This window comes from Alosa pseudoharengus, unplaced genomic scaffold (assembly GCF_046254945.1).
Source record: "Alosa pseudoharengus isolate Yale_2024_CS ecotype anadromous, Long Island Sound unplaced genomic scaffold, YU_APseudo_1.1 YU_APseudo_1.1_scf_11, whole genome shotgun sequence".
Lineage (NCBI taxonomy): Eukaryota > Metazoa > Chordata > Actinopteri > Clupeiformes > Clupeidae > Alosa > Alosa pseudoharengus.
This window is the reverse complement of record NW_027468576.1, coordinates 32362023-32383622: the sequence shown is the minus strand read 5'-3', so window position 1 is coordinate 32383622 and position 21600 is coordinate 32362023. Positions and strand designations below refer to the sequence as shown.

The window sequence follows — 21600 nt, the reverse complement described above, 5'->3', positions numbered from 1 at the left end:
GTTTGTGTGTGTGTGTGTGTGTGTGTGTGTGTGTGTGTGTGTGTGTGTTGGGAGATCCAGGGAGCTGTGTGTATGTGTGTGTGTGTGTGTGTGTGTGTGTGTGTGTGTGTGTGCTGGGAGACCCAGGGAGCTGCATACTCACAGTGCTAAGCTTGCTTGAGGTAATGATGATGCGCCGCTCGTGCAGCATGCTGGCGTACAGCTGGAGCATGTTGTTCACGTCCACTGCCACAAAGTACTCCGTCAGGTTCCTCTGCGACCAGACAGCAAGCACCATCATTAGCACACCGATTGATTATACACATAATCACATTCAGCATTACATGCATAAACACTGTTCAACACACTACTTAACATAAACCATGATAAGTCTGTATATGTTCTACAGTTTGTTCACACATTTCTAATCAGCAATAACTGAAAAAAATCTGACTTGTATTTGATCATTAAAAAATATGACGTGATATTTTATCGTTACGATTTCAAACATTTAGATGACCTTATGTGAGAGGAATACAAAGAAATACATTCTTACACTCTCGGGTATGGTGGGAAGTCCATTAATATCAGGAGCAATGAAGTACGAGTGCTAGAAACGACAACAAGAAACACAGACACAGAGAGAGGTTAGCAAACAGTCCACCCTCCATTCATGGAGAATAGGAAGAGGAAAGGGAGAGGAAGAAAGAAAGGGGGGATGAACACAAAGGAATAGATAGACCATCCCTTTGTTCAATGATTTACGACTCATCTTGTTCATTGTTTGATTTGAATGGCTTACAGTTGGGATGTGTGAGCGGTTGATAGAGCGCATGTGTGTGTGTGTGTGTGCGTAAGCGATGTCATGCATATTGCAGGAGCGGTCGATACGGGCGTGGGGGCCCCGAGAGAGGGCCCTCAGAGGTGAGGCTGAAACGTGGGCATGTAGAACAAGGTCTTTATTAAAGCTTCAGAGGCCGAGCGGCTCCGCCACTTTCGCCGTGGCTTCTGAGACCCGAGTGCACCGCGGTTCAAGGACAGGACAAGCCGGGATGAGATGTAGGACATGATTTTAATATGGCGGATCAAAAAGACGGAGGAGGAGGAGGAAGAGGGCAGTTAAGAGGAAAAGACAGAAACGCTGGAGCGAGGACTCCTCGGCCGGGTCGAAGACCACATCCCTGGCACGGGCGCACAAGGTCAGACGGCGGCGCTTCAGTCTGCAGCTTAATCTGCATGACCTTACGCATGTTTTAATCCGCAGCAGGGCGGACAAGTAGTCACCGCTTCCATCTTCCGTTCCGCAAATCCTTTATAGGCGTTTTTCCACTCAAACTCAATCACTGTAAAAGACACCGAGATGACTGTGATGTGGCCCTATGGTATGCGCGTGGAAGGGACTCAGCGTAATGAACATAGAAATTTACGGCACATAAGCGTCTAACCCCTGAGTGTGGCTTCATTGATGGGAACAGGGGCTGTCGGAGGAGAAGAACTACGGGCTAAGAGGGCTAAGAACCAAAGCTGGTGGCGTGTCTGTCTGCATTTACTTTCCCACAAACGTGTGGCCTGAAGACAAACGAGACAGTCAAATTCACACACATACACGGATCACTCAACAGGGCCCTGCAGGACTCTGACTTGGAGCAAGCCTCTTTGTGTGTGTGTGTGTGTGTGTGTGTGTGTGTGTGTGTGTGGTGGGTGGATGATTGGGAGTTGGGTGTAGGGGTGATGGCAGGGAGGGAGGGAGGGAGGGGCAGCTCCTCCAACAGCAGCAGCAGCAGCAGCAGCATTCCAGCTGGCTCCGTATCTGGCTGCGTGTGTTTGTAGAGATCGCACATTATCATACAGCTCGTTATCAGTGTGCTCTGCTCCACTTTGCTCGGCACTCCACCAAAAAAAAAAAGTAAATAAAGAAAGAAAGAAATAGAAAATGAATAAAAGCCACCACAGGCCTGCTGCTCTGCTCTAGTCTGGCAAAGAGGAGGAAGGGGTGGGCGGGTGGGGTGGGGTGTCCCAGAGCCCTGCTCCCTCACCTCCATCTCTGCTGCTGCTGTAGAGGGTCACAGCCCCCACACACAGAACCAGTACATGACTTCACACAGCACATGGACAGCTACACACTCTCACTTACTAACAAAGACATTGAAACGCTACAAAAATACATGTACATTTTATAGGGGGATTGGTTGGACACACAAAAACACAGTTACACACAGATATAGAAGAGACGTACCCAGCCTTACAAATACACCACCCACCACCATAGATAGTGCATGAGACAGACCAGATGATTGACTTTGCCCTTATCCCATGTCCTCTCTCACTCCCACCCCCCAATGGAAAGCACCACAGAGAGGGGTAAGCCCGCCACCTAATAGAAAAGCCCAGTGGTGTGACGCAGGAGCAAGGCAATCCTGAGAAAAGCCCCCCCTCCAATTGATGACTTCTATCTCATGTCATTCTCAGCAAGAAGCCGCCCTGAAACCAAGTCACTCTTTCTTTTATCGTTGTGCTAGGACTCTGCTCTAGGCTGCTTTGACTGGATTTTTGTTTTGCCTTTAGGGGGAAAAAAAACAATGAAACGATTTAACTTTTCCTGTGTTTTTTTTTTCTTTTTTTAAGCTATGATCATATATTCAGCAGTCCTGCCATGATACCATTACACCATTACACCAGGATTGCATTGCTTGGTTTGCTTTTCTCAGTGACCAGAAACGTATATTTTTAGCCAGCAAGTGAATACACTGTCTGGCAACTGCCAGTGGGTTTCTGGATTAAGCTGTAAGAAAATAATGGGGCTGTCACAACTGACATGTCACTCCTTTAGGACTAAAAATCCCTGCTGCTGTGTCAGACGATGTCACTACTGAGGACAACAGGGTTTGAAAGGCAGGGTGCACACTTTCTTACAGAGGATAAGCAAAATGGGAAGAAATACAAAAACAAACAATGAAACTATTTCAAGAGCTTGTGTTGGGGTTGCAGAAGCTCACTTTCTTTTTTCTTTCTTTTAAAGCACTGTTTATCTAAACTTGGGATATGTGGGTTAATAGGAAGAGCATCAAGGAGATTTTTTGAGCACAATTGCCTTTCCCTCTAAAGCCACACCAAAGATGTGTTTTTTTGATATTCAAAAAGAGAATACGACAGTGGAGTGTGCCATTAATCATTTACAAAGTTTGATTGTTTTCCAGAAAAAAAAGAGTAAACACAGACATCACAAACCCAGTATAGTTTTTCTGGTTTGAGTGTTAAAAAAGATAGCAAAGATTATTTTTTATAAATTATTTGGCAAAATTGAAAAAAAGATTCTCCCTCATGCAATTTGTGCGACGTTTGTGTGAGTCGTCTTTCTTTCCCACTTTCTCAGTCTTTCCTTCACTCACTTAACTCACCGGTTCTTGGCTTCCCGAAGCGTTCGCTACTTGCCCCGTGGAAATATGCAACCACTCATTCTTACACATTGGAATAAACAGAGACAGACACAGACACAGTTCACAGAGTGGTTGTTGCTTTTCATGTTACCACAATAAAAAAAAGAATCCACAATAAATCATATACCACTTCAGTCACATAATGATTATAAATCTAGCTGTTTGTGATTATGATGAGTTGCCAGAAATTATGATGAATGCCGGACAAAAACAAACAAAACCAAATAAACTGTAAATTCATTGCTCAATACTCACGAATTACGAAAAAATAGTGGGTTCTTTAAAAAATTTTGAATTGAGGAGAGGAAATGTATTTCTTGGAATAATTGATTTAATGCATTTTTTTTAAAATAATGTTTTTAAGCTCTTAATACGCTTTGAAATATTCATTCTTTGCGGTCTTCCCGAATAAAATGGAAATTTAGTTATATGACAATACCAGTGTTACAACTGTTAGTGATATAAAAGGATATAATGTGCTAATAACCAAAAAGTGTTATATAATAATAACCAATAACTGTTCCAGGGTGCGTTCTAGGAGTCGTATGGAAACGTGACCTTATGTTGTTAAGTGATCCTGGCCAAATACCTTGGCCAGCACTAATAACCACAATTTACAGAGCACAACGCATTTGTAATGGTTGTTATGACAAAGAGTTACTCTAAAGTGGGATCACCCTGACAAACACAATGCAACTGGTTTCTTTCAGTTGCAACTGATTCAATGGACCAGAATTTGCCCAGGGTATTCAGCGGCATATTGTCTACAGAAGAGATACTGCAATACCTAAATATTCTCCCATACAGTACATGCATCGACAATCCCCCTTATAGATACAGATGTACAGATATTTTAAAATCGTGCCCTTTATAGAGTTGAATTTATTAATGCAACATAAACTGCAGCCACCTACCATGGATGTTCAAAGGTCATTTTAAGGATAATACCATTCAGTAACAATCCTAAAGATAATGTCAAACCCCTAGAAACATGCCAGCATTGCTCACCAGTCTGCCTTTATTTTTAAACACACTTAATCCAGGAGCCGATAACAGGAGGGGAGAATATGATGAGTTGTGAAAGTGGCCATTAGGGTTAACAGTGTCCAGGGGAGTGTTATCGCTGAGAGACACTGTTAAAGCCACTTCTGTTTCTAAACAAAACGTCAAGTCCGCCTTCCTCTCTCCACCACAACCACCTCCACAACCTCACTCCCTACCGCATGGGTCAATGCCGTCTTTGGATACCTACCACACTCAGATTGACAGGAGTGTTGGGCTTTGGCACGGGTAGTCTGTGCAGTGATTCTAACATGTCATTCAAGTCATCTTCCTGCATGGAGACAAGTGTAGAAACAAAACAGCAGTGTCAGTGAAACCAGAATTAAATTTTAATATTACATTTTTAGAAAAAAAGAAAAAATTGCACATCAAGAAAAATATTTGTGAATTTGCAACTCATTTCAAAATGTGTCTACAAAATATGAATAAGCCCAAAGGACGGAGAAAAAAAAAAGACCTGAAGAGAGGGAGAAAAACAACACGAGACTGACACACATTTAATGAGCAATCCGGAGGTTAAGAGACTAGGCCGAGGCCGCTGCAGAAGCTTATTATTCTGGGGAGGATTTACGACATACATCGGCTGTTGGTAATTAACCAAAAGGTTTCCCCTGCTCAAAAAAAAAAAAAAAAAATTGGAGGCTTTAAGTGGCTGTCGGAGATCCGCTCTGCCACAAAACCAAGGCCTCAGGATTATGTGCTGGCGTTTTACAGGCCTTTCTGTCAGGACGATGATTTACTTTCCCTGGGCGGCACCTTGGACATGCCTAGCGTCCTAGAGTGTTGAGCGGTGATGTCGCAGGGCCATGGGTCAGTAACTCATCTAACAAATCTGTGTTGGTCTGCTGTCCTTGACCTACCTCCCATTTTCTGTTTGTGCCCTCTCTATCCATCTCCCATTTCCAGCGTGTGTGCTTGTTTTGTTTTTATGTTTTTCTGAGATTTCTCGCTTCTGTGCATTAGTTCCAAAGAGAGGTTTGCGCCTCGTCACGGGCAAGCTGGATGCTCACACGCATGGCCAGTGACACAACCCCCGGGAAACACTTCACTTATTCTAACCCCCCCCCACCACCACCACCACCATCCCTGTCCTCTCATGTCAGTCAGCATCTCCTTCACAAGCCACAGCAGAGAGGGAGAAAGAGAGAGAGAAAGAGAGAGGAAGAGAGAGAGGCATAAACAAACACATCATGTATCCTCTGTCCGCCCTAACAAACACTTTAGCACTTTCCTCCTTTGAGCACGCCATATTTGTGAGGTACATAAATATGGGACACACACAAAAACAGCACTTGTGTCACGGAAGACAAAATACTCTCTCTCTCTCTCTCTCTCTCTCTCTCTTCGCTGTGCTTCAACAATTCCAACTTGAGCATTCGCAACTTCACTACAGGCCTGTCTGTAAATGTTATGTTTTTAAGCTCGTAAATAAAAACAATGCCGACAACCCTCAACTGAGGTGCTGCTGATGACTATTGCAGACACTACAGAGCTATAAATAGATGCACTGGCACCATAGACAAGAGAATGACAATAAGAAGTTGTGTGCTAAGTGGTTCAGCAGTTTGCATGACACAACACCGCTTCCTGTGCCCTCTGACTCCAGTGTGTACTTAGCCTGTGATTTGTTTGCATGAGGGAGGCTTACCACCCCCCCCCCCCCCACCCCCCCAATGCCTCCCCTCCTCTGAGCAGCTTTGTTAAGGCATAGCTAGATGTCAGGGCGCGCTGATAGCATCCTCCGAGCCTTTCCCCACATCCCTTCTAAATGCTGGCTCATCAGCCCGTGCTACATCTCACATACTTTCCACCCCCCCCAACTCATGTATCTGCTGGTACTGCATAGTTTTGCAGAAAAGATGGGGAAGGGGTGGGGGGTGGGGAGTGAAAGGGCTGTGTATTCCCTAGCCATTAGTTTTCCACTAAATCTTCAGGAATGAACTTCCTCTTCAGCTGGTCTGCTTGCCAAACGTTGCCAAAGTTAAGTTTAGCGTTGCCGATTGGGGCCTCCCGCAGCGACGCCTGCTTGGCCTTCACACTCTAATCGGGCTGGGGGCTGAATCAAATAGCATTGCATAGCATTTGCAAGCTTAATGTTCATCAATTACAATTCTCAATATCTGATTTTCTATAATAATATAATCTGTAGCGTAAAAATTCATCAAGTCATCAACCTTACATCTGCCTTAAACTTCTATTTTTTTCCCGCAGTCCAAACTTTTATTCTGTCCAGTGCCTACAGTGAAAGCGTTGTTGAGAGAGTTGTTTCTGGGAGTAGAGCCGGTGGTGCAATGGGTGGCAGTGTCATTGGTTTGGCCAAGGGAGAAGTTGGTCTTGTGAAGTGGTGACATCAGAGAGCTAGCTCTGGAGAACCAACATTAGCATGTGGGGGTGTGAATGTGGCAAATGACCCAGACCTTGTGCAAAGCCGTAAAAGTATAGACTTTTTTCTTTCCTTTTTTTGTGGAGCCAAGGGTACAAAACAAGCCACAAAGCCCTGAAATGTTCACATGACACATTATTTCAGACATGTGCAATGCAGATTGCCTATTTATATGTCAAACTTCAATAAAGAGCACAGGAATAGACATTGAAAATGTTTCTTGACTTGCCTGTTGTTTTGTTAAGTAGTCGGCCAGTGTATTCAGCAGCTTGTAGTAAATCTCAAACCAAGGGAGATAACTGTGGAGCAGAGAAGAAAATTAGGGCTGATATGCAACAATCAATCTTTACTAACCTGATTTACAGTCCAGTCGTTCTGCTAAATCAAAAACTAGTACCACATAGCACAAGATACTAATAGAATGAGGTGTGTGTGTGTGTGTGTGTACGTGTGTGTGAGAGAGAGAGAGGAGGAAGAGAAACAGACATAGAGATGGGGGAGGGAGGATGGATTTCACTGATTTGTCAATTAAACATCACTGTAATTTTCGTGTAAATGTCTGCAAATGATCCTAAAATCACTATGCTGTTTCCCTACCAGTGCTGCTTCGACAAACAGTCCAGTTTCAAAAAAGGAGTCCTTTTCCAGGAGCCCAGTTACAGTGCATCACTCACTAATTATCGTATTGTTACCCAGGGGTACACAACATTTCAAACATTCCTGGCGTGCCTTTGAAGGGGGTATGTGGTGGGGGAGGTGCAAAATCAAGTAAACATATTTGGTGTCTTCTCCAAAAAGACTACTCAACCACTGCAGACTCATCATAAATTTGGAGGGTTGCAGCTAATTTTACAATCATACTGAGCCTAGATGCATGAGCCAAGCCTGGACGCCGCCAACAAGCAGCTTTATTTGTCTTTTAGATGCTACCTTCCTTACAAAAAAATATGAATACTTCTTCCTTGCCAGCATCAATTTCATTGAAACAAATGTTTTAAGTGTAATTTATTCTATGTATCTGGTTTAGCTAATCACATACTAAGCTCACCAGAAGCACTGTGAATGTGTAACATCGTTTCTCTCTCTCTACCTCTGACAGATTCTTGGCTAAGTTCATATGATTTTTTTTAAGAGGTGGAACGAGGCCAAGGTTTTGTTGTCTTGGCTTGGGCAAAAAAGGCTCAGTTCCAGTCGTTATGCAATGTGGTGTGATACTAAAAGCAGAGGTTTGTTACAGTTCGGCTTTGTGCTAATGTGCATTTTATCTGGGAATAATGTCTTACACTTCATTAGCCTGATTACATCACAGTATTGGACTGCACTGGGTGTCAATCACTCATGTAAACATATGTGTATATATATACAGATATACACACATATGTCACTGTAATACATCAAAACATGAATAAATGTTTTTTTAACAATAAAAAAAAACATTCAGCATACTATATATTATGCAAAGTCCAGTGCATACATACACTAGGAGTTTTCTTTCTTTCTTTCTTTATTTCCTCATCCCCCCCTCCATCATTCTTTTTTTTCTTAAATATATGGGTCAGTGAGCACTCTGCAGACTGGAATTAACAGACAACAAGAAAACAATAAAGTGAACGTAATGCAAATTTTCATTTTGCTAAATCCTGCACGTGACGTGCCAGAGCCGGAGCTGTGCGGCCATGCGAGACAATCTCCTGAGTCGGAGTGACCATTAACCTGAAACAATCAACCCCTAACATGCCAATATTTTGACATCCGCATGTAAAACTTCTCACAATTTGGGTCATCCTTGGCACAAGTGATGACGACGTGTCTGCACTCAAGTCCAGTCAAAAGCACTAAAGAGTAATCTGCAAAGTATTTTTTTTTTTTTTTTAAGAAAAGCTTTTAAAAAGGTTTTCGTAGGTCTTTCTAGGGGAGCCAAACTGTCATAAGGTAGCCACCCAGAGTGACGTAGCATTTCAGAAGCCTCCGCACTGAACCTCCACTTAAGTGCCGTCAGGTTTTTGCACAATAAAGGCCAAAAGCATTATCTTTCCGAGTAGCTCTTTGTTTAAGATGCTCGGCTCCTGCTATTTAATCCTTCATTTTTCATGTGTGAAGGTTGTTTAAGCCGCAGTCAGAGAGGCAGACCAGGCCTCAGCACCCCACGCTCCCGTTACCACCCTAAATGAGACGGCTTTGGGAGCCAAATAAATTATTTGGCCGTTTGAGCAGCGAACCTTGACTGGGAGACATTCAAGGGAGGCATGCACACCTCTTCAAACCAAAAAGGAAAAAAAGCTAAATAAATAAATAAAATAAGAAAACCTGGCATGGTGCTTTATTTAAATGCAATAAAGCATCACATTATTTTTTTATGTAATTTATAGAAGATTGAGAGTGAGCCAGAAAAAGAAAGAAAAAGATGTTTCCCCTCCTTCACAGTTTGGGACTCAAATCTGTTTGTGTTCCACAAATCCTGAGATAGGGAGACATCCATCATGCCAGAATTCCGTGAAGTTGTGCAATCTCTCTTTGCTTCGACTCTAAGCGAGGCTGTATACATGAAAAATAAACGATGTAATCTGCGGCATGCTCACAAGCTCCATCACACATTTATCCTCCTGCCGTACCTGCCACACTCAAAAGAGGCCTTCCGGCAGATAAGCACACTTTAAAAAGACTGATTTAGTGATAATGCACAGACAAAGTCATTATTAAAATCCAGTAGACATAGGTTCATCTATAATAAGATGTCTGTGATGAAGTAACATACAATCCAATGTGCCAAAGGTGATTCATTTTTATTTAGTGGGCTGAGGGTGTTTTTAAGCACCAACGGGAGTTGTTCATTATTTCTTCTGCTATTTTTTCTCATAGAGGTAATGCTCACAGTAGTGTCCTGTGACTGGATGGTGGGTCATAGTTACTATAGGACACTGTACTACCAAACTAGATCACGGCAAACAAATGAGGATGTAAGCAATCAAATTCTGGAAGAAACAAAAAAAGACTGCTTAAAGAATATCTCAGAATCAACAAACTTGCACTCCTCAGCTGCAGCAGTTGGAACACCCAACTGCATTATTTCACGCAAGACTGGTCAAACTGCAAAAAAACTGCCATTTTGCAAGCATCTGGTTTAACAGAAAACCATACAATTCTACCACCAGTTGGTCAAACAGCATTTACTAGCATCTAAACCGTACCAAAAAAAAAGCGTCTATTTCCCAGTCCCCACATGGGTTTTAAATGAGGACCAGCGCCAAGGCTTTTTGCTTTGGGCTTTCATAAATAACTTGAACCTTGTAGCCGGCCGTGAGGTGTGATTAGGCCTCGCCTTTGCCCCTAGTAAAGGTTAAGCAAAGGGAAGGAAGTGTGGCCCGTCTGCCTGCTAAGTGACCACTAACTGCCGCATAGCCGTCTGGTTTAACGGCGATGCTGAGTCTCGGGGATCACATAAAACTCGGATTGAAGGGGGGAAGACTAGAGGGGAGGGATAGGGCCATGTTTTTTTTGTTTTTTTTCGTCCAGCGAGGATTTCTCAGAAGTCCAAGGGCTATTCCTTTGTGATGCACAAGACTGGGAGAGGTAGAGGAGAGTATGAGAAAGATAGAGAGAGAGAGACAAACAGGAGAGAGAGAGAGAAGGAAAGAAAGAAAGAAAGAAAGAAAGAAAGAGAGAGAGAGAGAGAGAGAGAGAGAGAGAGAGAGAGAGAGTGAAAGTGATAGTTAAACTTGGTGAAATGTAGTTTTGCCTCAGGGAGCTGGGGCCTTTTGGGCAGGAGCTAAAGCCACAGATCTACAAAGGCCAACGGAGCACTGGCCCACAAAAATATCTGAGGGGAGCGAGACAGAAAGAGAGAACAAGAGAAGAGAGAAAGAGAGATTGAAAGTGGGACCAGTGTAGCCCCGGCCCACATAAAGCTGTCCTACTCATTAGGCAACTTCCTCATGTAAGCAGAGGTGACAATTTTATAGTCCCAGCACTTCAACAATCATGCCTACTCAAACTGTTTTAATTACCTTTTCTTTCATTCTCTTACCAGGAGGGTGAAGGTGGAGTGTTAGATGTGAGACATCTACCCTTCACATCAGCTTTCACTGATTTATAATCATTTTGAGGATTTTAAGCATTCTGTGGAGTTTAATGATCACCTTTGCCATTTAATAAAATTAACGTTTAGAAAGATGATTTTCATACATTCACTATCTATGCTCTAGTGGGTCGGAATCAAATCTGGGGTTTACACTTTAAAGTGACATGCACCCAACTGGAAGAAAACCAGATGGAGAGGCAAAGAATTTGAGACCCCGTTCTGTATAATCAATGCAAAATAATTCTTCATACCTCGCCAGGCAATTAAAGAATTTATTTTAACAGGCTTCGCCATCATACAAGAGCACGTCTATATGAGATATACTGTCAGCTTGGACATCTTTTAATGATCATGGACGCAACGGCACATGCACACGTCCACAATATCATGAACAGCACACAGTCATTTTCCTTCATTAAAACACATTTACATTCACATATGCAGCTAGATTCATAAAAACAAAACAAAAAACCCCTAGATAGCCATCCAAAAAAAAAATAGACATACAACAACTTTCCATACATTTGGTTTAATCTTTCTGATTGCGAACGAAGCAAGCCATGCAAACTACTCAGAATGCATAATAAATTTTATACATCATGTGTCAAATGCATTAGCATGTCAGGCTCACTGAGAGGGGACAAGGGAGACTTTGGCTAATTGGCAGCAGGCCCTCATGCATAATGATGGGGAGCGGAGTGCTGCGCTGCGCTGCGCTGCGCTGCGCTGCGCTAGGCTGCGGCCGTGCTGCAGCGGCATGGCATGGCACGTCACTCCGCTAGCTAGCGCTCTCGATGGCAAGCTTCTGAGCCAGCAGCCCAATAACAAGAAGGGAAATGACAAAGGCCAAGCAGCGTGGGAGGGATGGAGGGAGAGGTTGGGGGTGGGGTGGGAGGGATGGAGGGAGAGGTTGGGGGTGGGGTGGGGGGGCTTGACAACAGCTCATCAAGTCCATGATAAACCCAAGAATGTCCATCAATATCAAATAGCCATTTCGTAACACTGCCCTGCGCTAGCCCTGCTCAACCTTCAGGGGCTTCCTTTAAATTCTCAACGTTTTTTATACTTCAGTCCAATTATGTTTAGTATTATATTCAACTCAATTAAACTATACATTACATACAATTTAGCATCTATAGATATGTGAACTAAGGAGTCAAATAAAGATTTGTGATCCTTACTATAGATAATACAAGATATACAAAAAATTTCTTGACTTGAAGACATTCAATGCATACCTCTTCAAACCAAAAAGGGGAAAAAAGCTAAATCAGTGCAGTTATTATGCCATTTCAAACTTCCTAGTTTCACTTAATTTAACTATTTTTTTTATTATTATTGCCACGCTGGTTGGGACAAGGTGCACAGAACCTTGCTACAATAGATATAACCTACATCAGACCTAATGCAATCATGTATGATTCATTCAAAGTTTTGCCAGTAAATTAATTTTCAGCGCTCTCACTGTTCCCACAGCAAGATGATCAGAGATGAAAAGTTATTAGGCGCACAAACTATTGCACATACTTGGGCATTTTCTTCAGTCATACATTTATTCTTGTTTTACAATGATCAAACTGATTTTAGGGCATTATAAGTATTGGAGTTTGGGTGGCAGCCAAACGTTCAGCAAAGAGCATTCATAACTGGCAAATTTAGTGGGATCATAGGATCTTCCGACCAAAATGTCCCTACAATGGATGATACTACTGTTTTGTTCAAGACACTGGCATGCAACATCTTTTAAAAAAGCCCACAACAGCATAGTTGACATGCTAACTCGTGCCCTTTGGGGCTGGTAGGCTCCGTCTTGCTGTAAAAGCTGGCTGGTCCGACCCAGACCACAGAACTACATATTGCTCCGCCTTGGCAGTTAGCGGGAATGACAACGGTACTTCACATGACAGTGTACCATGAACTTTAATTATTAGTTGTGCATGGCACCTTCTTTAAATTGCCACTCACCCTTAAAGCATGTAATTTAACTACATACAATTTATGGTACCTAAGGTATCTAAGGAACATTAGAGATTATTGAATGTACTTGAATGACAACATCTGAAGCCATCCTACTGACAGTGTAACACCAATCCCCTAGATAATAACCAAATCCTTATGGATTCCAGCTGTGTTTTTAAGTACTGATTCATCACAAATGTAGGTCTTTCTGTCGTGCCAACTCTAATAGAATAACCTGAAATGCAGTTTAAATGTGCATATGAATTGAGCTAAACACTCTGGTTGTTCAGAAAATCAGTAGTGTTGAATAGTTTGGTGAATGAGTGCATTAAAGAAACTCCGAGAGAGAGAGAGAGAGAGAGAGAGAGAGAGAGAGCAGTGCTGTGACTGGAGCTCATCCACATTGCATACAAAATGAAGTAAATAAACCCAACATACCTAAGCAAACAGATGCAGATGCGACATCCGGACGTCAGCCGACAGAAGCCGAACCTCTGCTTGCTCTCGATGTCCGTAAGCACAAATGTGAAGTTCTGGCCCACCTGATTTGGGGACACTCTGAAACAGGCACACACAAGCACAAATCAAATATAAATGATGTTTAATTGGGTGGGCTTCTACGTTGGTAAAGATCATTTTGAGTAGGGATCAGAAGAATACTAACAATATCAGGAAAGACAAACAGAATTTATTAGGGCAGGCCCATATTTGACAGATGTATGCATTTAGTTACCTATGTATAGGTAGTTAAAAAATAACATAAACTGTTAAAAGGAGTACTTAGAAGACTCTCTTGCACAGTTCAATGTTGATCATATCTGTTTTATAACACAATAAACACAACTTGAGCGCTTCATTTATAGGTTAATTTGTGAGTCTTTGTGGAATACATTTAGAAGAGTTAGGTCTGATATGTGTCATACAGACTGACTACTAAACTAAGGACCACAATTCTTTTCCATCACTAGATGGCAGCAGAAAAGCTTTCTGCCAACCCTGCCATCTCCCATCCCCCTCCAACAAAACTGGTAAATATAAGTGTACAATGATTCTTTTTTTTTTTTTTTTTTTACATCACCATTCCCTAAAAAATCGCGTTGGACTGGGAGGAGGTACGAGATACAAAAAAAAAAAAAAAAGAAAAAAAGAAAAAAAAAAGAAAAAGAAATAAGGAAGCATCAGCCCACTGCTCTCCAGGGGAACTGCCACAGGACTGAGGCTTTTTGTCACGTCCAAAGAGCCGAGAGCCTTTCTCGTCCAGAGCGCGCTACCCATTCAGTCTGGCTCTCCCCTCCTGCTCCAGCACTGGCTTCTTCCCAAAGGTTAGACACACGGCCCTTTTCAGCTGGCTCTCGTTTTTTTTTTTTTTTTGTCGTCTCGCTATGTTTTTTTTCAGGCTCCAGTATAGCGTGGAAAAGAGGACCAGTTTCTCTTGGTGGCGCTTCTCTTGGCTCAGGGCTGGTGTTGTGCTAAGTGAGATTTATAACAGCTTCCAGTTTTTATGGCCATTGAGCTTGTTGCATCGCTTCCCTGTTTAGTGTACTTATTTCGTACACACACGCAAACATACACACACGCAAACACACCCACACACACCCACACAGATGCACACACACACACACACAGACACACACACACACAAGCTTGAATGCTTGTGTGAGAACAGGGAGGGAAGAGAGACTGAAAGACTCAGCAATGTAGAATGTAGAATGTAGAATGTAGAATGCAGAAACTGCAGGGTGGCTACTAAACACGCTCACTGACTGCGATGGGATCATTTTGCCATGCACGCTCGCCATATAAACTTTGAGGAAATGACATAATGTGGCTGATCCTGAAACAGCTCGTGTAATACGAGCCCAACAGAAGATAGAGGGGGACAAGAGGGACTTACCTCTCCACATCAAAAGGGAAGCAGAACTTTGGCACAGTCTGGAGGACCTCCTGTAACTCCAATAAATAGAGAAGAGAAAACAAAAAATAAACATCACTGGTTCAGTTTTACACACACACAGCTTTACTTGACAACGCACATACAGCATGTACCACATACTGTATGCATAACAGCATTTGTTAATGATGACATAAAATGATGACATTTTATGATGATGACATAAAAATCGGCATGGGGTGTGTGTGTGTGTGTTTGGGTATTATTAGCCACAGGATAAGTGAAAAATAGTATTGATAATTAAATATTTCAGTAAAATAGAGATAAAACAACAAGAAATAGCACGTGTGTGTGTGTGTGTGTGTGTGTGTGTGTGTTTGGTCTGGAGCGGAACAGGACAGGGGGAGATATAATGATGAGGAGGAGGTAGGTGGGTAGGCAGCAGATTAAATTATTAGGCCTGATTAAATCCATCGATTGCCAGTGCATTATGTTGGTGGTAGCGTATGTGTGTATTATGAAAAGATGGCAGATTGCAGTGACAATGGCCTAAGTAGCACAGGGGCTCCCACTCCGTAAGTGGACGACTGGGGAAGAGAGGATTGCAGGGGAGGCTTGGGGGGTAGTGGGGAACGAAGGGGGGGGGGGGGGGATGAGAAGCCCCAGCCTGGAGGGGTTTGGGGTCCCTAGTGGGACAGTGGGATAGGGAGGTGTGTGTGTGTGTGTGTGTGTGTGTGTGTGTGTGTGTGTGTGTGTGTGTGTGTGTGTGTGTGTGTGTGTGTGTGTGAGGTGGGGGCTTCTGTGGCAGCATATGGGGGTGTGGGCCCCGCAGAGCCCGCAGAGAGCCTGCGAGGGCCTGTGCAGCCCATGGAGCAAGCCCAGCGCCATATGGGGGGCCTCTCCGAGCCGCCACCGCCACCACCGCCGAGCTGAGCTGAGCTGAGCTGTGCTGTGCTGGGCGGCTGGGCTGGGCAAGCGGCCGCGGGGAACTGTGACTGATCCCGGCTCAAGGAATAAAGCTGCCACCAGCAGACAGGAGGGGGGGGGGGGGGGGCAGGAGAGGGGGTGGGGGGGTGGGGGGGCACAACAACAATGAGATGGTGCGTGTGTGTGTGTGTGTGTGTGTGTGCGTGTGTGTGTGTGTGTGGTGCTACATATGTTTTGAATGTATTCTTACATTCATTATTTATTTCAATTTGTGTATGTGCATGCAAATTTATAATGCAGCCTGTGTGTTGATAATATATTTCCTCAACATATCGTATACGTGTAACGTTAAGTGTGCTTATTTAGAAAATATTCCACCACTGTATGAGCAGACACGTAGCGGTGCTCAATGAGACTGTGGATATGAACATTATGTGTGAAAATGAAGCAGGAATGCATGTCTGTACCTCTTAAGTGCAAATATGGATAAACGTGCCTGTGTTTGTGTGTTCAGCGTGTGTGTGGGTGTGTGTATGTGTGTGTGAGTGTGAGTGTAGCTCATGGTGCAAGCCAGGATAGCAGGATTGGCATTCTTCTGGAATGGCTCATCTCATTTCCACACATATGTCTTAATGCGAATGAATGTGTGTGTGTGTCTGGGTGTGTGCGTGTGTGTGTGAATGTCGGATGCCTGCTCTGCTCTGTAAAGCTGTCATCGTCATCATCAGAGCCCTGATGCGGCCGTATGCGAGCGCTGCTATTATTAACCGATGCGGTGCACGCAGCCAATATGTTCCCCCGACACTGCCACTGCCACGGCTGCTGCTGAACGTCACGCCGCGCATATGGAGCACGGTCTCCGCTTCCACACACACACACACACACACACACACACCTCTTGCTGCCAGCTCTCGATCGGCCACGCCTACATCAGTGCACACAGACACAGACGTGCAAACATACCCACACAAACATGCACACCCAAGCTCACTGATAATCAACAAGGTATCAGCCGCAGTTACCGTTTTCCTTGCTACAGACTTTCCCTATCGAGATGCCCGCCTGAAGATAAGGGTGGAGATGGGGAGGGGAAGGGAAGTAAGATGAAGATAAGAAGAAAAATATATAGGTAGAAGAGAAACATAAATAAACCAAATAATGTTAAACAGGCTAAATGTAAGTTGATAAAAAAAGATATTTACGAAGTTTAAGCAATGATGCAGTGTGCCCTGGCGAACGAACTCATTATCCAAACCAAAAATGAACTCCTATTGAAAACAATCCCACCACATGCACATTTTCATTAATCTACATAATTACAGATCTTCAAAACGATAAATACTGTTTAAATCTCAGACCCAGGTTAACAAAAATGTGAAATCGTTGAAAAAAAATAAAAGACAAATGTATACTATTGTTGTGTTCATTTACATAAAACAAAATGTCCACAGGATAGCCATTTCCCAGCCATTTTTAACACAGCTCTGTTTTGAAGTGAACTTCAGTGTGTCAGGCATGACATTCTGACAGTCACCATTAACTTGGTGTCAGCTGGGGAAGCAATCAACAGGAAGTGCAACTTGCTAAACTGTTCACACAGCAATAAGCACTTTGCCTTGTACCGATACATCGTACAAAGAGGTCCCATGTGAAAGCCTCAACTAACAATGCAACAGTGAGAATCTAAGAGGTGTGAGATTGAGAGGATCTTGATCCCATCATCTACTGTAGTACTGCCTTACACAGAGAAACACATCACAGAGAGGTTATGTGAGGTCTCTGAGCAGATCTAACTTAAATACGGCTCAAAACATTGACATATTCCAGAGAAAACAAGCACACAGACATTGGACAATGGGCACAGCATGTGTATAATACTGCAAGTTTCATTTTCCGGTATGGGTTGGCTGCAAATGAGGCCGTGATGTGGTAGTGATCTGGAAACTTAAGGGCCTAGTGGTAATAGAAGTTGATCGTTATGACTGGAGAGTAGCTTAGAAGAAGTGCTCACCTCTTGTGAGTTGAACCGTTCAGGCTACTTCCTGCGTCATTTGTACCAGCAGTTATTCACCACATGACATGCAGTGATCATGACATGGCACAAGTATTCAGCTCACACAGTGAACATCTGTGGGATGGCACAGTCAGATAGTGTACAGTATATAGGCTACTTCCTGCCTTTGAGGGTGGAGAGAAAAGCTTCCACTTCCTCTACCTATTCCAACACCAACAAATGCCCCACCTAGAGACGGTTGCTTAGCATCAAGTACAGTATCTATTAATCAACACCATACTCACAAATGGAGAGAAGGCTGGCAATATTGGTAATACCCCAGCCTGTGCTACAATGTTCACGAATGAGGCAGTGGCCTACAATGATATTATTGGGTTACACAATGCAGCAGGATAACTCAATATGATGGAATAATGCAACTTCTTTCCACATGGATAACAAGGCAAAGAAAAAACATTCTAGATGTGGTCTGTGGACCGATGTCTAACTCGACAATTAAAGTACTGTAACAAGCATATTAGGTTTTTTGATGACGTTCCTGAGAAACAACTGTGTGGTTCTTTTCCTCTTTCGAGATGAGGATTCTGACCATCAGCATATTTCAATTATTTTGTGAGAATTAGAGAGAAAAAAAAACATATATGGCAAGCACCACATGGAAAAAGGGCATGAGAGGCAAAACCATACACAAAACAAAGCAAAAGAAAAAAAAAAACAACTTGCTACATGTTTAAAAATCCACATGAATCCTGCGAGAGACCAAGACCAGGAGAGAGAGAGAGTGAGAAAGACAGAGGATGGGAGGGGGAGTGAAAAGAACGAAGCCACCGGGCTTCCCAGAAGCCTTTGAGACCCAACAAAAATGCTTCCCACGATTCCCCTCATGGCGTTAAGCGGTGAATCCCACCAAGGCACCTAACGTGTGTGTCTGTGTGTGCAGGCATGTGCATGTGTGTGTGTGTGTGTGTGTGTGTGTGTGTGTGTGTGCACGCACACCTCGCCTCCTTCCTCTCTTTTTTCTCACATTCATGCAGTTGATCAGGGGACCTACACCAAAGCAGAAACATGGGAGGAGGTGGGAGAGGTGGGATGAGGTAGAGGTGTGTATGTGTGTGTGTGTGTGTGTGTGTGTGTGTGTGTGGGGGGGGGGGGTTGGCTGGTGTTGTGATGAGTGGTGAGCAGTGGCGAGGGATTGCATCACCATAACGGCTGCTGGTGGGTCGTATTTTTATTTTCCATTTTCTATTTTCTACCCCCACACCCCATTCCAACCCTTTTTTTCCTCCTTTCTCTTCCTCACTCTCTCTCTCTCTCTCTCTCTCTGCACCTCTCCCCCATCAATACTAAGCATTTTCCCAAGACAAAAGAATATAAAACAGCTAATGCATTTACAAGCCACTGGAGGTGTCGGGCTGGGCCGGGCTGGGGCTGTGGTGTGTTGTGCTGCGCTGCGGCATTATTTATTTACTGTTGAGACAGGGGTATCAGTCAGTGAGACAGCAGTCTCCTTCCTGCTGGAGTCCCACAGCGGAGGGCTGCAATCACAGCACTCTCTCCCTCCCTCCCTGCCTCCCTCCCTCCCTTCCTCCCTTCCTCCCTTTGCTCTCTTCCTTTTTCTCCCTCGCTCATCCTCCAATTACCTCTCTCCCTTTCTTGTTCTCCAGTGCTCTCTCTCTTTCCTTACCTTTTCTTCAATCTGCCTCTATTCCTCTCTGTATCTATTCCTTCTATGACAAAGATTTTCATCCACAGGTCTCTCTCTCTTTCTCTCTCTCTCTGTGTGTCTCTCTTTCTCTCTCTCTGTGTGTCTCTCTTTCTCTCTCTCTGTGTGTGTGTGTCTCTCTCTCTCTCTCTCTCTCTCTCTCTCTCTCTCTCTCTCGCCCCTGCCGCCATCCCTCTTCTCCCTGCCCTACCCTTGCTTTTTATTTATTTATTTCCCACACTGCACCAAGACTCCCTCCGGAGATGATGCCTCCCCTTCCTGTGAAGGTGTGTGGCAAAATGTATGGTATTGTGTCGGTAAGTGAAGTGAGAGAGAGGGTGAGTACTGGTGTGTGTGTGTGTGTGTGTGTGTGTGTGTGTGTGTGTGTGTGTGTGTGTGTGTGTGTGTGTGTGTGTGTGTGTGTACGCTTCGGTTTCTAGGTGTTCTAGGTGTGTGCACAAGGGTGAGCAGGTGTTCAGGGTACAGCTTCATCCTCAACCAAATTCAGCATAGGTTCTTTGCCACTCAGATATACAAACACAGTTACACACATACACACACACACACACACACTGTATGTATACACACACACACACACACACTGTATGTATACACACACACACACACACACACACACACACACACACACACACACACACACACACACACACACACACACACACACACACACACAGAGAGTAAGAGAGAGAGTTGATTGACATAGGAAGAAACACATGAGCATATGAGCATATATATTTATATTAATCTATTGTTTCATTAGCCAGGAGTTTGTTAGCTGTACCACAGATGTTCAATGTTCTGATGCATTATAATGGTGCACATATTGGAGTGGTGGGTGGGGACAGGGTGCGAGGAGGAAGAACACTCCTCCTCTTCCTCTTCTAGACAGTAAACACACACACACACACACACACACTTCAAGCTGTTTTTTAAATCTTTTCCTATTTTTTTCTTTTTTTTAAACCAGGGCAATATGCAGTAAGCGGAGATCATTTCCTTCTGTCAAAACTCCCTGTCAGGAAAATGAGGAGGAGGAGGATGGGAGAACACAAGAAGAGATAGGGAGGGAGAGAAAAAGAGATAGAGAGAGACAAAGAGGGAGGGAGAGAGAGAGAGAGAGAGGAGGTGAGAAACAGACAGGAAATAAAGACTAAGTGTGAGATGGAAAGGGAGAGAAATGCGAGAAATGAAGAGCGAACGGAAATGGGAACAAGAGCAGGAAGGAATGAGTGAAGAGGAAAAGGAGAGAAAGAGGGGGCAGGAAGGAATGAGTGAAGAGGAAAAGAGGGGGCAGGAAGGAATGAGTGAAGAGGAAAAGAGGGGGCAGGTAGGAATGAAGTTAGGAGCAGCAGAGGGGGAGAAATGGTGAAATGACAGCCAAGCAGAGAGACAGAGGTGAGAAAGAAATATGGAGACAAGGACAGAAGAAGAGGGAAGGAAAGAGAGGGCAAGAGAGAGAAAGAAAGAAACAGGGACAGAGGAAGGGAGGGGAGAGGGAGGAGGGGGGGAGAGAGAGAGAAAGGGAGAGAGAGAGAGAGCCTCCTTTGGGCTCTCTTCACACCTCTCTCTCACTCATCTACCAGCCTGTGCTCATCCCCAGGGGGCAGGCAGTCTTTAAACCTCCATGCTCTTTAAAAATTCACCCAGCCAGCAGGTCCACGCGCCACCGTGGAGCTGTCTGCTGCAGATCCCGGCCAGGGTCTCTCTCTGTGTGTGTGTGTGTGTGTGTGTGTGTGTGTGCAAGCAAGCATGATTGGCATAGCCACCAAGCTGGTGGCACAGTGGCTCCCTATGACAGGTTTAGCGGGCTGCCTCCACATAGATCAATGCTAGATCCCCATGGCTCCCCTCTCTCTCTCTCTCCCTCTCCATCTCTCTCCCTCACTCACACTCACACATACACACACATACACACACATACACACACATACACACACTCCTTCCCCAATTAGGGTTCTCTCAGCTCACAGCACAAAACCCTGGCCATACTGCATGCATTTATGAAAGGCCTCTGGCTACCATGACAAAGACAAGCTCAATGTTTTTTTTGTTTTTTAAAAAAAGGAGCACTCCACTTGGCCTCCCATAAAAACCTGCAAGTTACCATTTGCAGTCACAGGAAGCTTCATTTTGATTTTGATTCACTG

At 44.0% G+C, this 21600-nt stretch overlaps 1 protein-coding gene across 1 annotated transcript in view; it reads right to left on the bottom strand.

Annotated features, from left to right (window-relative positions):
- The window catches only part of dennd1b (DENN/MADD domain containing 1B), a 97511-nt gene that overhangs the window by 49291 nt on the left and 26620 nt on the right, over window positions 1-21600 (bottom strand). Inside the window, exons 4-10 of the mRNA XM_076278907.1 lie at window positions 14793-14852; window positions 13337-13456; window positions 7087-7160; window positions 4669-4745; window positions 3378-3437; window positions 536-589; window positions 143-253 (exon numbers count right to left, since the gene is read on the bottom strand). Of these exons, the coding sequence (XP_076135022.1) occupies window positions 143-253; window positions 536-589; window positions 3378-3437; window positions 4669-4745; window positions 7087-7160; window positions 13337-13456; window positions 14793-14852 (556 nt within the window). The remainder of the gene's footprint in view (window positions 1-142; window positions 254-535; window positions 590-3377; window positions 3438-4668; window positions 4746-7086; window positions 7161-13336; window positions 13457-14792; window positions 14853-21600) is intronic.